The sequence below is a fragment of the Xenopus tropicalis genome, chromosome 3, assembly GCF_000004195.4.
Source record: "Xenopus tropicalis strain Nigerian chromosome 3, UCB_Xtro_10.0, whole genome shotgun sequence".
In the NCBI taxonomy this organism is placed as follows: domain Eukaryota; kingdom Metazoa; phylum Chordata; class Amphibia; order Anura; family Pipidae; genus Xenopus; species Xenopus tropicalis.
This window is the reverse complement of record NC_030679.2, coordinates 145817982-145835787: the sequence shown is the minus strand read 5'-3', so window position 1 is coordinate 145835787 and position 17806 is coordinate 145817982. Positions and strand designations below refer to the sequence as shown.

Genomic DNA, 17806 nt, shown 5'->3' with positions numbered 1-17806 from the left:
ATTACGTAGAGTGTTGGAGGCATAGGAAGGGGGAATATGGAACGTCAGGAGGAGATGCCAAAATGTTCGATATAAATGGGACGCCACCCTGAAAAGGAAGGTACTTGTTTCTTATTAATCAGCCACTTTAATTGGGTGATTGATCAACGGTTACCAGTTTGGTTTTTTGGTTTGATTTGAGTTTTTTGAAGCTTAAAAAAATTCAAATTTGAGTTATGTATTGAAAACTTGAACGTCTGGTATTTATTACGCACAAAAAAACCCCAAAACTCAAAAAAAAAAGCTTGCGAGTTTCTATAGAAGCCAATGGGAGTTGCCATAGGCAAAGTCAAGTTATATTCGAGTTTCCGAGTCATATTCGACTTTGTAATTCGAGTTTACGGGTTATATTCGAGTTCAATAACCACTTTAATAAATAGATGAAGATTCGATATGCGAGTTTAATCGATTTAGAAAAACAAACTCGTATTCACAAATTCGGAAGTTGATACATAAGCCCCTAAGTCTTCATTAATTAAAGCTAAAGCAATGTTTGTAGGGTTTTCTGTTCAGAAAAGTCCCTAAAAAGATCATATACACCCCCAAAATAACATACCTTTCTCCCTTAATTAATTCTCATGTAGATTCTGTACCACAAGCAGCTAAACTGCAGCTCTCTCAGCTACTTCCTAGTCTAGAGTACAGCTCCACCCTCTTTTCTCTCTGACTGTGAAGCTGGTCGAAGAAGTGCCTACTGCACATGCCTGATTGATTTCCATTGGAGCAGAGGCAGCAAGCATGTGCAGTAGGCACCTTCGTCCCTCAGCAGAGAGAGAGAAAAGGAGAGCTCAGCAAAGAAAGGTGGGCGGAACATTATGACAGACTAGGAAGTAACTGGGAGAGTTAAACTGCTTGTGATACAGAATTTGCATGAGACTGCATGAGGGAGATGTTAATCTGGGCACTATTTAGGGTCATTTTAGAGATTAAAAAAAAAGTTTAGTTATTCTTTAAGTAGGGTGCACAGGGATAAATGCATACGGCTCTGTCCCTGTGCCTTACACTCTCCATTCCTCTTGGCTATACCTGCACCTAACACTCTCCATTGCTGTATTCCTATACCTGCACCTAACACTCTCTATTTCTGTATTGCTATACCTGCACCTAACACTCTCTATTGCTGTATTGCTATACCTGCACCTAACACTCTCTATTGCTGTATTGCTATACCTGCACCTAACACTCCCCATTGTTGTATTTCTATACCTGCACCTAACACTCTACATTGCTTTATTGCTATACCTGCACCTAACACTCTCCATTACTGTATTGCTATACCTGCACCTAACACTCCCCATTGCTGTATTCCTATACCTGCACCTAACACTCTCTATTGCTGTATTGCTATACCTGCACCTAACACTCCCCATTGCTGTATTGCTATACCTGCACCTAACACTCTCTATTGCTGTATTGCTATACCTGCACCTAACACTCCCCATTACTGTATTGCTATACCTGCACCTAACACTCTCCATTGCTATATTGCTATACCTGCACCTAACACTCTCCATTACTGTATTGCTATACCTGCACCTAACACTCTCTATTGCTGTATTGCTATACCTGCACCTAACACTCCCCATTACTGTATTGCTATACCTGCACCTAACACTCTCCATTGCTATATTGCTATACCTGCACCTAACACTCTCCATTACTGTATTGCTATACCTGCACCTAACACTCTCCATTGCTGTATTGCTATACCTGCACCTAACACTCTCCATTGCTGTATTGCTATACCTGCACCTAACACTCTCCATTGCTGTATTGCTATACCTGCACCTAACACTTTCCATTGTTCTCTTGCTATACCTGCATCTTACACTCTCCATTCTTCTCTGTTATTCCCACACCTTACACTCTCCATTCATTTCTGCCATACCTGCACCTAACACTCTCCATTGTTCTCTTGCTATACCTGCGCCTTACACTCTCCATTCTTCTCTGTTATTCCCACACCTTACACTCTCCATTCCTCTCTGCTATACCTGCACCTAACATTCTCCATTCTTCTCTGCTATACCTGCACCTAACATTCTCCATTCATCTCTGCTATACCTGCACCTAACACTCTCTGTTATTCCCATGCCTTGCACTCTCCATTCATCTCTGCCATACCTGCACCTAACACTCTCCATTGTTCTCTGTTATTTCCACACCTTACACTCTCCATTCCTCTCTGCTATACCTGCACCTAACATTCTCCATTCATCTCTGCTATACCTGCACCTAACACTCTCTATTCTTCTTTGTTATTCCCACACCTTACACTCTCCATTCATCTCTGCTATACCTGCACCTAACACTCTCCATTCCTCTCTGCTATACCTGCACCTTACACTCTTTATTCCTCTTTGCCATTCCTTTATTTCCCATCTACATATGGCAGCCAGTATCTACAGGCTTTCACACCACATTATCAGCCTGATACAAGTCACAATTTGTATGGGGCTCTAAGAGTTAGCAAGCCTGCAATTCCCTACTATCTGATGCCTGTTCCTATTATCTCTATGTATTCCTGCTGATACTGTTCCCCCCTCGCTGCCCTTTGGGAATACAGTGAGCAGAGCCAGAAGGATACACAGGCCTCCAGCTGACACACAGACAACCGTACAGAGGGACAGAAGCACAAAGGGAAGGGAGCAGCCGGTTCAGCATTAGGGATCCCTACTTCCCTGCTTCCCTGATTATAACAGGATTAAAGTCATCACTTACCTCATTCTGCCTGTGGGTTTGTACCTCCACGCCTGGCTGCCTCCCTATATATATATAAATATATTAATTCCATGCCAACACACAGAGGCCCCACATCCCTCCCCGGGGTGTCAGCCACTAATTACCCCTGGGCTTTAGTTCTCCCTACAGATATGGGGGTGATTATGTGCTTTACCTCTGGGTTGGCTGTGCCTGCTCAGCTTTCATTTAACTAATGGAATCTCACAGAATACAGTTTTTCAGCTGCTCTTCATTATTTTTTATAGAATTTTTAATTATTAGCCTTCCTTTTTCTGCCTCGATTATTTAAATGTCAAAGTGGGTATTTCAAATGCTACAGGGTTGCTGAGGGGGGGTGACACTGGCAACCAAATAACAACTCCCCTGCGATGTGACAATTTTATTAGCATTTTATTTTATTAGTATTCCTTGCAGGGAATTTCCACATTTCGCCATTGGCGAATAGTTTTGCAAAACTTCCGATAAAATTCGGCGTCAAAAAAAGCCGCGGTCGCGTCAAAATGGGCTGTCGTTTCGATAATGTTTCACCGAAGCGAAATGGGACAGATTCCCTCATCACTAATTACTTATCTTTCTATTCAACCCCCCTATTTATGGTCTAGCCTGACATCCAAGGGGGTCAAATTGTGTGAAAAACAAGAATGAAACAGTGATTTTTACTCTTTTAACCATAGATTCCTTCTAAAAAGTTGTGTTTAGGGCTGATTTATTATAAATTTCTGTAAAAACCCTACTATTAGCCCCGCCCATCCATTCCACTTCCTGCTGCTTCCTTTCCCAGGCTGTACATGGGGGCCGGCGGCACTGCAGGATAGGAACCAATCAGCAGCTAGGCTGACCTGATAGGGAACTGAAGACTGTGTTTGCTAGTGTGACTGCAGAGCTGTGATTGGCTATCCCCCTCCTACTGTGCTTCTGGGAGGGACCATTAGGACACGCCCACCCTTCCTTTGAAACACAGACTGTGACCATAGCAGATACATAGGGAGCTCCAATAAAGGGTCAGTTTTTGAAGATAATGATCATTTGTGTGAAACCAGTGAAACCAGTGCCAGATATTATTCATTATTGCCTACAATTTTTTTTTTGGGGGGGGGTAATTATCCTATATCTCTCCTTTTAAACCCCTGCCATAGGGTTGCCACTTTTATCTGTAAATAATACCGGCCTTTCGGGTTGGGGGTGGGTTGTGACGTCAATTTAGAGTGGGGCGGGGGAAAGGTGGGCGGGGGAAAGGTGGATGGAGCCAAGAAATAGGCGGGGTTGTAGGCGGAGCAGAGGGTGACCCATGGCTATAAATATGGATGCACCAAATCCAGCTAAATCGTTGCCTCTAACCGAACCAAATCCAAATCTGTAAAATCACGTGACTTTTTGTCACATAAACACGTTGAGAGTTTTTCGTCGTATGGGCAGTGCTCGCTTCTCTTTATATTGTCTTAATTTGCATATGCAAATTCAGATACGGATTCGGACAAATCTTTCACAAAGGATTCTGGGTTCGGCCAAATCCCAAAATAGCAGATTCGGTGCATCCCTGGTAATAAAGGGTCGGGGAAGGGAGGGGTTTTATAGGGTATTACAAAATAACTGGCACGTACATTGCAGGTCAGTATGTAATTAGTGATGAGTGATTAGTGATTTCCGTATTTCGGCATTGGCGAATTGTTTCGCAAACCTTCCGAGAAAATTTGCCGCCGGAAAAGTCGTCGCCTGTCAAAAAAAAGTCATGGCACGTCAAAATAGGTGTGGTCGTGTACAAAATGGGTGCGGTCATGTACAAAATGGGTGCGGTCGTGTACAAAATGGGTGCGGTCGTGTACAAAATGGGTGCGGTCGTGACAAAAAAAGGTGCAGTCACGTAAAAAAAGGGACATTGGTGAATTGTTTCGCAAACCTTCCGAGAAAATTTGCCGCCGGAAAAGTCATCGCCCGTCAAAAAAAGTCATGGAGCGTCAAAATGGGTGCGGTCATGTACAAAATGGGTGCGGTCATGTACAAAATGGGTGCGGTCGTGTACAAAATGGGTGCGGTCGTGTACAAAATGGGTGCGGTCGTGTACAAAATGGGTGCGGTCGTGTAAAAAAAGGCGCAGTCACATATAGTTACATAGTTACATAGGGTTGAAAAAAGACCATTGTCCATCAAGTTCAACCCATCCGAGTAAACCCAGCACACAACCTATACTAACCAATCTATACACTCACATACATAAACTATATATATACAACCAGTAATACTAACTGTCACGTAAAAAAAAGGGACATGGTTGCGTCAAAATGTCGCGTTTTTAGGTGAACGGGACAGATTTGCTTATCACTATTTGTAATTACTGGCTAGGCTGGTCAAATACCGGCAAACCTACCCTGCCTAGTTTCTATGGTTAATTTGAACCCTTGCAACCAGCTGCCAAAATCTCCAACTAGACGACTTATTATCTATCATCTCTACAAATGATTGGTTGCATGATTCCATGACTATATGTTGTTAGTTAAGGAGAAATATCATGGGGAGGTCAATGTGTCTTCTGCTGCCTGGAACATACAGTATATTGCTTATGTCTTTATTTTTCTCTGTTGACTCTAACTTGGCATAAATATTTAAGGTAAAAGAGAAAACAAAGAGTTTCAGGCTATTAGATTTAATAAAAGGGGTTTCTACTGTTTGCCAGTAGTATATGGACTTTTTGGCCACCATTGCAAGCAGGAAACGATGTACAGATCATAGAGTCTATAGCCAGAAGTATCCAGATGTTCATTCTAATTAGTGAAATTGGTTCTTTCAGCCATACCCATTGCTGACACAGTTATATAATGAATCTCAGTCATGTGAGCTCCAGCAATAGAATGGATTATGCCAAAGATCATGGAACCTTCCAACTTGGCGCTAGGGTATGGTGTTTCCTTTCCAAGAAGTCAGTTCATTAAATGCCTTCCCTGTCAAAGCCTATCCAGTAGTGCGTAGGGTTTCATTGGGCAAGTACCTGTACACACCAAATTTCACCATGACCATCGCCATAGTTGGATGCAGAATTTACCATCTGGCAGTTTGGCAGAGGGGTCGGGTTTTGGCAGAGGGTAAGAGAATGAACAGTCTAAATGCTTAATGATGGCAGTATAATGGACCCAATGCCTAATAAATAATATTCTAACAGCAACAAGAGGAGCAATGGCCAAAGCCTGGAAAGCTAATACCCCTCCTACGGAGCTAGAATTTTTAGAGCTGACAGGGCCAGTCTTATAAAGTGCGGGGGCCTTTTTGAACCATTTTGGTGGGCCCCCTAGACTCAGCACAGGCCCTCAGTCACATACATAAACATATATATATTATGCACAACTGCAAAATGTTGCTCTCTCTCTCACTCTATCTTTATATAGATATACCAGGTCGTACTGGGCCAACGGGACATCCGGCCTAGACCTGATCCCAGCTGCCCTCCCTCCCCCAATCGCATCTATTTATGCTCGCTTGGGGGATGGACGGGGTGTGGGGAATGTGGGGCCCCTGGGGTGGCAGCCCCGGTGGGTCCTCCAAACCCCCAATCTGACCCTGTAGATATAGATATATTGAGACATAATGAGCACAAGAAATACTGAGGCCCAGGCAGCCCATCACAAGCCAAAAATATAGCAGAGAGCATTTGTATGTTTTGTTTTTTTAATTTTTTTCCCCAACCTATTCACTCCTTCCCCCATTTGATCCTGCACTCCGCCCCTCTTTCATTCTTTTTCTCTGCTTTTTTCTCTCACTTTCATATTTATGTTTTGTGTTTTTATTCCCCCACTTTCCCCCCAATCTGCCAGTGCCACCAATGCATGGTCTTTACCTGTAGGATTTTACCCACTACTGAAAAATATCTACATTTCAGTTTTATTAAACATCAACCACTTTGTCTCCACGTTTTCTCCAGTGTTCTTTTCCCTCTCCTCTACTTGTCTTTTTCCCATATGGCTCTTCTTCCCGGATGATTTTATGTTGTATAATATCTGACATTCCTCTATCTTCCTTCACTGAAGCACCATGTTTCTTTGCCCTCTCCACCTCTTTCTCTTCCCTTCCTCCTATTTCTTCTTTTCTAGCGATGAGCAAAAAAAAAGGCTGAAGGAGATGAGTGGCCCAATTGGTCCAATCGGCCTAAGGCCGGCACTGACTCCTGACATATGATTGGCTAATGATGACCCAAGCACCTAAATCAGTGATCCCCAACCAGTGGCTCCGGGGTAACATGTTGCTCCCCAACCCTTTGGACAGGGGCGGATTTTCATTAAGGCTTGGGTAGGCTAAGCCTCCCCAAACCTGTTTGTCAAAAAAAAGCCCACTCCAAAAAAAAAAAAGTCTAAGTTGCCTACTTGTGCTTGTTGGGGTAGTGTTGCTTATTAGTACCTGTAGAAAAAGATCCCCCCTGCCAGCTCTCAGTGATTTCAGCAACAGCTCCAACAAGCTTTCCTGAGCAGAGTCTCAGTCTTGAGATTTGTAGTACGAAATCTCGCGAGATTTGGATAGGAAAGTTTGAGAGCCGGTCTGCGTGCCGAGCACTGTGAGGGAGTGGGTGTGACAGAGGGTTACACAGGCTGCTTGTGCTGGGTACTGGGGGCAAGAGACAAAGCAGCTGCTGATCCTCTATCTGCTTGCATGGTATGTGGAGATTGTTATTTACATACATGAGCTGAACTCATCGGACTTTCTGAGTTCTCCAAAATGTTCCACAGCTAACAAATTTAACAGCTAAACAAATTCTTCAGTTCAACTGGAATGGTAAGGAAAACCCTTAAGAGAAATATAGTCACCAAAATCCATGCTTAATGGTTTCATTAAACTTATTCAGTTAGGAGTTAATAGAAACTCATAGAGGTGTGAAAGTGTGATCCAGTCAATATGGTTCTCTAGTGAGTTTCAACTAACACATACCTGAATAGTTCAATGTGAGCCAGTGTGATTGGGTTTTTGGTGACTATAACGTTTAAAGTCCTTAGCTACCTACCAAATAAAGGCTTTTGATGCTGCTGATTTTCCTTGTTCTGTATTGTCACCCTGACAGAGACTGGGTGTGCACCCATGGCTGCAATGAACCTTTTTCCATAGTACATTTAATTCTAACAGTAATGGACAAAGGCTATACATTTGTGATGTGACTTCCATATTTTGTGAATACTCAGCTGTTTACAGCTCCTTCAAAACATCTTAAGCATGCCCATGCAACAACAGCTTTATTGTACTTTGATCCAGGGGCTGGTCTGATAGCCCTCTTGGAGTCAGGAAGGATTTTTTTCCCCCATCTAAGGGCTCTGGCACACGGGGAGATTAGTCGCCCGCGACAAAACTCCCTGTTCGCCGGTGACTAATCTCCCCGAGTTGCCATCACCTGCCATCCCACCGGCGAAAATGTAAGTCACCAGTGGGATGGCACACGCGGTGGCGCGATTTCGGGAAATCGACGAAAAAGCCTCGCGAGGCAACTTCGGCGATTTGCCGAAATCGCCTGCGCAGCGTGTACCATCCCACCGCCGACTTACATGTTCGCTGGTGGGATGGTAGTTCGGGGAGATTAGTCGCCCGTGACAAGGGAGATTTGTCGCGGGCGACTAATCTCCCAATGTGCCAGAGCCCTAAGGCTACAGCTTTTCACCTTCCTCTGGTTCAAATGGCAGAGCAGTGAAGCTAAATTCACTTAGGCAAATCTTTGAATTGATGGTTGGATGCATGTCCTTTTTAACCTCATCTATTATTATACTGTGTTACTTTTTGCAAGAAGGCCAACATTTATCTACACTATATGTAAGATCTCTTATAAATAAAATGTATATAATACAAGTTTGCTATGCATATCGTTTTCAAAATAGTTTGGGCTTCGTCCATGTCATTTAGAAAAAAAATACTCAGTACTTAGCCAATTAGCCCGTGGGCCCCTCAGTTGTTAGCGCTTATGTTAGCCAATGCAAAAATCCACCTGTATGCTCTGTGATGGGTCAGTGTATATGGCTGGTTAAGAAATTGATCACGTGACATTAGCCTACCCAAACAAAAAAATCACCCTCTGCCTATGCCTTTGGATGTTGCTCTCAGTGGCCCCAAACCAGGGAGTTATTTTTGAATTCCTGACTTGGGGGCAAGTTTTGGTTGAATAAAAACAAGATTTCCTACCAAATAAAGCCCCTGTAAGCTGATAGGGTGCATAGAGGCTGCCTAATAGCCAATCACAGCCCTTATTTGGCTCCTTCATGAACTTTTATGGTGCTTGTGTTGCTCCCCAAGTCTTTTTACATTTGAATGTGGCTCACGAGAAAGAAAGGTTGGGGATCCCTGACCTAAATGTTTGAATGGTGGGACTTTTGGTCATTTGATCACCTGGTTTTATCATTCTCATCTCTATGTATGTTTTGCTTACATAACGTCTCTTTTTAATTTTTTTTTATCTTTCGTCCTTTTTTTTCTTCTGTATTTTTCTCAAAAATGTAAAACCCAATAAAAATATCTCTTCTACCTAGCTGCCCCAAGTTTGTAGCTCCTGGAGAGGATTTTCATAAAGCAAACTCCACATGTCACTCCTCCCTCCCCTCCCCTGTGGCACTGCAGAAGTGAGTGGGCGCTGACCCAAAAACATGCATGGAGGGTGGGTTCATGAGGTCCCTTTGCCTGGGAATGCCCTTGACTTGGCTCAGCTCTGGGGAACAGTTTGAGGAAGGTCCTGTTTCCGCACAATAATGCCCCAATGCACATTCATATAAAGACTGGTTTGCTGAGATAGAAATGAAAGAAACTGATTGGTCTTCACATAACCTCCCCCAAAAATACCTTGGGACCAGCGTTGGACTGGGGTGCCAAGGGCCCACCAGAAAACCTGAGACCTTAGACCCACTCTTCAGACCACCTTTCCTTTCCTGTTCACTCACTTTCTTTAGTTGCTTAATTACTTCTTTTTACTACTATTATCTATCCTTTCCTCTATTTATTCTGTTTCTTGTCATATAGAATAGAGTAGTGGCCATGGTATAGGCTTACAAGGCAAATGGTTGGGTGAAGAGGAGGGCCCACTGACACCTGGGCCCACCTGGAGTTTTCCTGCTATCCTGGTGAGCCAGTCCGACACTGTTTGGGGCACTAACTGCCATGTATGATTATTTTGCTTCAATAATACTTATGGATAACCTATAGTTGAAGCCACCTTAGAAGGGTAGAGGCTGTAGCAGAAATTAGATTATCAACTTAACATTAGTACCAATAGTTTCAGTCCTTCTCATCATTATTCTTTGGGGGACTGTTGGGAAGATCATTAGTAAAGAGGGCTGTGGGGCAGATCAGTAGGTACAGGGGGCTGCTGGAAAGATTATTAGTAAAGAGGGCTGTGGGGCAGATCAGTAGGTACAGGGGGGCTGTTGGGAAGATCATTAGTAAAGAGGGCTGTGGGGCAGATCAGTAGGTACAGGGGGGCTGTTGGGAAGATCATTACTAAAGAGGGCTGTTGGGAAGATCAGTAGGTAAGGGGGGCTGTTGGGAAGATCATTAGTAAAGAGGGCTGTTGGGAAGATCAGTAGGTAAGGGGGGCTGTGGGGAAGATCATTAGGTACAGGGGGCTGTTGGGAAGATCATTAGTAAAGAGGGCTGTGGGGAAGATCAGAAGGTACAGGGGGGCTGTTGGGAAGATCATTAGTAAAGAGGACTGTGGGGCAGATCAGAAGGTACAGGGGGGCTGTTGGGAAGATCATTAGTAAAGAGGGCTGTGGGGCAGATCAGTAGGTACAGGGGGGCTGTTGGGAAGATCATTAGTAAAGAGGGCTGTGGGGCAGATCAGTAGGTACAGGGGGCTGTTGGGAAGATCATTAGTAAAGAGGACTGTGGGGCAGATCAGTAGGTACAGGGGGGCTGTTGGGAAAATCATTAGTAAAGAGGGCTGTGGGGCAGACCAGTAGGTACAGGGGGGCTGTTGGGAAAATCATTAGTAAAGAGGGCTGTGGGGAAGATCAGTAGGTACAGGGGGGCTGTTGGGAAGATCATTGGTAAAGAGGGCTGTGGGCAGATCAGTAGGTACAGGGGGGCTGTTGGGAAGATCATTGGTAAAGAGGGCTGTGGGGCAGATCAGTAGGTACAGGGGGGCTGTTGGGAAGATCATTGGTAAAGAGGGCTGTGGGGCAGATCAGTAGGTACAGGGGGGCTGTTGGGAAGATCGTTAGTAAAGAGGGCTGTGGGGCAGATCAGTAGGTACAGGGGGGCTGTTGGGAAGATCGTTAGTAAAGAGGGCTGTGGGCAGATCAGTAGGTACAGGGGGGCAGAGGGGCAGATCATTAAGTACATTAATTATATATATATTTATGTATGTCTATTTTTTATTTTCCTCTATACACTTCCAGTAACTTGCATTGTAAATGTATATAAGCAAAGAATTTAATTAGTAATATTTACTACTCATTATTTTTTCATTTCTTTAATTAAATTATGTACATCGTTTTTTTTTATAACAAATGTGTTGAAAATAAGTTTATTGCAAATAATGACTGCATAAAAAATGATTGCATAAATTCATAGATTTATTTTAGAAAAAAAGTTTGGCATAGAATTTTTCCAAATGTTTTTTAAGGGCAACTCTCCGGTTTAAGGATTTATGTTGTTGCCCTTTAAAGACACCATAATCTTAAATATCTTTAGTCAACTGCTATTGATTTCAATTCCTGGCTCTCCGCATGAGGTGCTCTCGAGAGTTCATGCTCGATCTGAAAACTATGATGAAGCATTTTGGTACAAAGATACAGCCCACCACAGCCCAACTGGAAGACAGGATGGCAAAGACCTCCATTGCCACAGTATACATGCCCCGGGCACTGAGATAGGCTGGGATAAAGGACACCCACACACTGAGGAAAGCCAACATACTGAATGTGATCAATTTGGCTTCATTGAAACTGTCAGGGAGGCGTCTGGCCAGGAAGGCAACAATGAAACTGATGGAGGCCAAGAGTCCAAGGTATCCCAGCATGCACCAGAAAGCAATAGCCGAACCTTCATTACATATAAAAATGATAATCTCAGGCTGGGTGTCTGTGTTATATTCTGGGAATGGTGGGAAGAGGGACAACCAACAGATGCACAAGCAAAGCTGTAAAATGTTGCATATGGAGACAATGATATAAGATACTCTTGGACCGGTCCATTTCTTTAGGCTACTGCCTGGTTTGGTGACCATAAATGCCAAAACAACCATGATAGTTTTGGCCAAGATACAAGAGATGCAAAGTGAAAAAACTATGCCAAATGCAACCTGCCTTAGAAGACATTTCAGCTGCTGGGGGCAACCAATAAATGGCAAGGAACAGAGAAAGCAAAGGGACAAGGAACCAAGTAGAGTGCAGCTTAGAGAATAATTATTGGCTCTTACAATAGGAGTGCTCTTATAATGGTAAAAGAGTCCCAAGACTAAAAGTGGGACCAGAGAGGATATTATGGATGTAATGGTCAAAGTTGCACCCAATGGTTCTTCAGAAGATAGGAATTCTATGGCTTTGGGAATGCATCTATCCTTGTCAGCATTAGACCACATATTCCACGAGCACTTGGTGCAGTCATCTGAACCTTCAGGAGACAATATGAAAGCCAGTTCAGAATACAAAGGATAACATTTCTTTCTGCAACTCATAGTGATATGAAATGTTCTGACCTGTCTTGTTGGATATTTCCCCCTGTGGACAGGGGATACATTGGAAGCAGCAAAGGGGCTGCCCTCGTATAACTGCTCTCCTAAATCCTGGTAGGCAACTCTTACTGCAGATAGAAGAAGGGATCTAACAGAAAGACATGGTTATGAATGGGCATGTACCCTCTTACTGTTTTTGTGAATCATACCGCTTCGTTATCTAAGTCATGATAAACTTGTTTATGTAAAATAAGATGCAGTATTTAGCTCTCAGTATTTATATACAGCACATTTACATCTTAGCAGTATACCTGGTGGTCCCCTGGAGCCCATATCACTGCACTAATGTTGACATTGAAGATGTTTCCATCAGCAGCTGCAGTATCGTAGCTCCCAACCTTGACCTGCTTCATGATCCCGTCAACACCCAGCTGCCAGTTTACTATATCATACACTGCAGGTAGATCTCCATTGAGGTCAAATGAGACCTCTCTTCCATTGCTTAGTTTCACATGGGCGTTCTGAATATAATGTGTCAGCTGTAGAGAGAAAACATCTGAAATTATGATGATGTTGCTCCACTTTACCATTAACCCAAAGAACTATAATAATTATAAAGTAAGAGTTGAGTACTACAGTGGTAGGGTTAACAGGATATGTACCGAGAACAAAATTGATAAAATGGGTGAACAAAGCTTTAATATAAGAATCTGAGGGAGTTGGTGGTGCCCACATTGAGATCAGTAGAGAGGGAAAAACTAGTTTATTAGGAGAAATAGCACACTCTACCATTAGGGTTGCCACCATTCCTTAATCTTTTCACTGGCCAGAGCAGGGGCGGGTCCATGAGGAGGTAGGCCCATGACATCAGGAGCAGAGCTGTGACATAAATGGGGCTGGACATGACTTTGGTGGCCCACATTTAAGAAGAAATAGTGAGCGGGGAAGGCTAGAAAGGGAGCTGGGAGAAGGCATTGGGGGTGAAGTGGGGGGACAGGCCAAGGTTGGAGGACAAATTATTGCAAATTTACCGGTGCCTACATTGCCAGTAAATTTGTAATACCAGCCCTGGCCCTAATTGGTATTTTTCTAGCTAAGTCGATGAACTACCGGCCAGGTGGCTACCCAATCTACCATGAGTTTAGTGCTTACAAGCTTGTCAAGCAGTACTCTTATGAGTACAATCATTATATGTTCTATGTCATTCCTACAGTTAGTATTACTGGTTGTATATATAGTTTATGTATGTGAGTGTATAGATTGGTAGGTGTGGGTTGTGTGTGCTGGGTTTACTCGGATGGGTTGAACTTGATGGACTCTGGTCTTTTTTCAACCCTATGTAACTATATGTAACTATTCCTGATACAATAAATAGTTATAAATAGGCTCCATGCATTCTGTACCATTTTTGAATCCACTTGATCAAGCTCAAGAAGAAGTTGCAATAACTACTTACCTGCCATGGTTTAAAATATTTAGCATCCACACAAGTTCCATCAGAAAGTGTTTCTTTTCCATTCCAACATGAGAAGAGATTGTGCAAAGACCGGGCTAGGATCTGGATAGAAGTGTATATACTGTAGGAGCTTCTTAGGTTAGACACATCATTGTAGCTGCTCTCAACCGTTTCTAGATCTTCCTTTCCTGTGCAAAGCTTCGTAGAATTTATCCATGTTCCAGTGAGATTTCCCTGGTCCATAAATTTGCATTTAAAGATGTTTTCCCAAAATATTTTAGTTATGGTTTCTCCCGGTGTATTAGAGGGATGGACCTTGTTAAGGAAGCCCCTAAGCCCTGGTAATGGTGAGCTAGAAAATGTGAACCCAATGACGCCAGTGAGTACTGGAGAATATTTTTCAGCTGATAACATTGATGATATGGACCAGGCTTCACTCGCCACAAAGGTTTTCCCAGACAGGTTCTGCTTCAGTAGCTCATCCAAAAGTGCAGCAACATAGATGTCAGGGGCAAACACCACTATTACTCTCGCTGTTGACTCTTTGATGATTCTGGTTAGATACGGCACATTCTTATCATCATGATCAGAAAGGATGAAACCAGTAAAGGCTACACAAGCTCCAGCTTTAATAAGCTCTTGTGTGATGAGATAAACTCCCTGTTGTCCATAATCACTTCCCATGCCAACCAGACCCACCCATGTCCATCCAAAATACAGCAGGAGGTGGGCGAGTCCACGTGACTGGAAAGCATCACTGGGGACTGTCCTGAAGAAGGAAGGGAACTGTGACCGGTCACTCAGGGAGGAGCTGGTTGAGTAATGACTGATCTAAGTTCATAGAGACAGAACAAGAAATATGTTTAATTCAGACCATAAAAGGTTATATAGATGCATTGCATCAAGGATAAGTATGTTACATTTTACAAGAATGGGTGAATCTAGAAGAGAACCTCAGCTCATCACCTACAGATGAGCCACCTAGAACACCAAGATCCTAGCACATAGCAATCCCTTAGGGACAGGACATCTCATAATATTCTTGAAGCAATAGGGAAATCCAATCTTCCACCTGGGTATACAGTAGGTCATCCCTATATAATGAGGAAACTATTATCTGTTTCACATCCACATCCTTTCATGTTGATTCTATTTAATTTTTATGTTGTATTTTACTGCAGAATTAAAAATATAAAAGGTAAAATATGCTTTTTACACACAATGTGGGAAAGCAGGTCCCACCCAAACCAATTATACAGAGTAGGGAGGATCTCTGCAACAACTGTCCCTACTGTCTGAGGGAAACCATTTGGCAGGTGTTAATTAGTGATGAGCGAATTTTTTTGCCAGGCATGGATTTGCAGCGAATTTCCGCATTTCGCCACTTCACTTAAAAAAAGGTTGCGCCAATTTGGGCGCGGTTGCATCAATTCGGGCACGGTTGCTTCAAAAAAGCGTGTGGTCATGTCAATTCGGGCATGGTCGCGTCAATTTGGACGCAGCCATGCAAAAAAGGGCGTGGTCGCGTAAAAAAAGTGCACGGTCACGTCAAATTGGGCAAGGCCATGCCAGAAAAAGGCAAAAATAGACACGGGAGACAAAAAAGACGCGGGCGACAAAAAAAAACACGCGACAAATGCGTTTCGCAAATTTTTTGCCGTTTTTCGAATTTTCTTGCCGTTTCGCGAATTTTATGGTGAAGCGAAACGGGGCAGATTCGTTCATCACTAGTGTTAATCATATGCATAAAGGAAGGATGTTATATTCTCACGTATACTGTCTAAGTCAGTGATCGCCAACCAATGGCTCAGGAGCAACATGTTGCTCGCCACCCCCTTTGATGTTGCCTCCAGTAGCCCCAAAGTATGTGCCTTTTTTAACATTTCTGGCTTGGAGGCAAGTTTTGGAAGCCCAGAGACACTGTTTTGCTCCAAGCAGAGCCTCCTGCAGGCCAGCCGTCCCCATGGAGCTAAAAATAACCAATCACAGTCCTTTTTCATCCTAGTGTGGCTCTCTAACAGTTTTTACATCTGAGTGTGGCTCGCAAGAAAAAAGGTTGGGGATCCTTGGTCTAAGTGGACAGAATCGAGTGACATGAACCACTAGTCTCTACTAGCGATGAGTGAATCTGTCCCTTTTCGCTTCACCATAAAATTCGTGAAACGGCAAGAAAATTCGTGAAACGCATTTGTCGTGCGATTTTTTTCGTCGCCTGCATCTTTTTTTGTCGTCCACGTCTATTTTTTGTCACGCACGTTTTTTGACACGAAACAAATAAAATTCAGTGCGCAAAATTTTTCCGTGCGAATTTTCATGGATTTTTAAGTTTCGTAAAACTATTTGCCAATGGCGAAATGCGGAAATTCGCTGCGAATCCATGCCTGGGGAAAAAATTCAATTATCACTAGTCTCTACTTCTGAGTAGTACTTGGTCATATTGTTAGGTCGTCAGTACAATATAAAAATTGTACTCTCCATAATAATAATCTCTATAATGAACTAACTCTCATTAGGTCAAGCAGGTACTGCTAAATGTAAATTTATCTTTCAAGAGATTCACGAAACACCGAAAAATTTGCGAAATGTCAAAAATGTTGCATGTAAAAAAAAAGTCACCCGTGACTATTCTTTTGTCGCGCGGCTATTCTTTTGTTGGCCACGGCTATTCTTTTGTCGCCCGTGGCTATTCTTTTGTCACCCGCGGCTATTCTTTTGTCACAGGCTTTTCTTTTGTCGGCCACGGCTATTCTTTTGTCGCCCGCGGCTATTCTTTTGTCACCCGCGGCTATTCTTTTGTCACAGGCTTTTCTTTTGTCGGCCACGGCTGTTCTTTTGTCGCCCGCGGCTATTCTTTTGTCACCCGCGGCTATTCTTTTGTCGCCCGCGGCTATTCTTTTGTCACCCGCGGCTATTCTTTTGTCATCCGCGGCTATTCTTTTATCACGGGCTATTCTTTTGTCGTCCGCGGCTATTCTTTTGTCACGCGAATATTCTTTTGGACGTGCAGTGAATTCTTTCATCCGTTTCGCGAAACATTCCGCCAATGGCAAAACGTGGAAATTCGCCGCAAATCCATGCCTGGCGAAACATTTCGCCCATCACTACTCTTTACTCTCATGGGCAGTATCCAGTTCCATAACTCTGTTGGGGTTGACCTCATTTTTGTACTTAACCCCCTTGTATCGATAAATTAGAATATATTCATATTTGATGACAAATCTTACCTGGGGGTACCTGTAGAGCCCCAGAACATGGGCCATTAGAATAGAATAAGTAGATACCGAATGCCCAAGGACAGCAGCCAAACGTGGCCATTCTTGGCAACAATAATTGGGTACAGTCTTATTCATACCCGTCAGCATCCATAGCGTTCCCTCCTGTTCCTTCCTCAGATGTGCACATGAGTCGTAGACATAGAAGCCAAGAGTAACGTTGGGAAGAAGAGTTGGGCTTTTGTTTATCTCATCCAATGCAAACCTCATGGCTTGGAACTGCTGGTATGTTTCCAGGAGAAACCTTTAAACATGAAGTCAAGATTAACTGATGACCAATTAAAGAACTGAAGATGAAGTCTCTGATGAAAATTGAAGATGAAGACTTAGGTAAATGGTGGGAACATAGACAATGTTCTCTTTGTAAGAATTGAGCCCTGTACAAATCAAAGGATGAAAGCACGACCAAGACCACAAGTAAAAGGAATAAATCATTTCAAGATGATATAGACTATGATATATAACTGGGTTTACACAACTGCATTTTATTATTCACATTTTCATTTTGTGTTGTTTAATGGAATTATGGGGAAAGACCATTTATGCTTCCAAAAATGACCACAGACAAATATGACTAGGGATGCACCGAACCCACTTTTTTGGGTTCGGCTGAACCCCCAAACCCACACTGAAGGATTCGGCCAAATCCCGAATCGAATCCAAAACCTAATTAAC

The 17806-nt window shown here is 43.1% G+C and overlaps 1 protein-coding gene across 1 annotated transcript; it reads right to left on the bottom strand.

Annotated features, from left to right (window-relative positions):
* Positions 1-11437: 11437 nt before the first annotated feature.
* On the bottom strand, positions 11438-17368 carry LOC100492627 (extracellular calcium-sensing receptor). The gene is made up of 5 exons (XM_031898269.1): positions 17084-17368; positions 13860-14690; positions 12715-12942; positions 12428-12551; positions 11438-12342 (listed from the first exon to the last, which is right to left on the bottom strand). Exons 1-5 carry the CDS (start codon positions 17339-17341, stop codon positions 11438-11440), a joined length of 2346 nt encoding a protein of 781 aa, XP_031754129.1. The 5' UTR covers positions 17342-17368.
* Between the last annotated feature and the right edge of the window lie 438 nt (positions 17369-17806).

Bases quoted from the DNA above. Each gene is read 5' to 3' on its own strand.
- LOC100492627 (XM_031898269.1), bottom strand. From the start codon at position 17,341: ATGAGGTTTGCATTGGATGAGATAAACAAAAGCCCAACTCTTCTTCCC. The intron at 12,552-12,714 runs GTATACTGCTAA...TCTTTCTGTTAG, and splicing joins GGGCTCCAGGGGACCACCAG to ATCCCTTCTTCTATCTGCAG. The intron at 12,343-12,427 runs GTCAGAACATTT...TGTCTCCTGAAG, and splicing joins GGAAATATCCAACAAGACAG to GTTCAGATGACTGCACCAAG.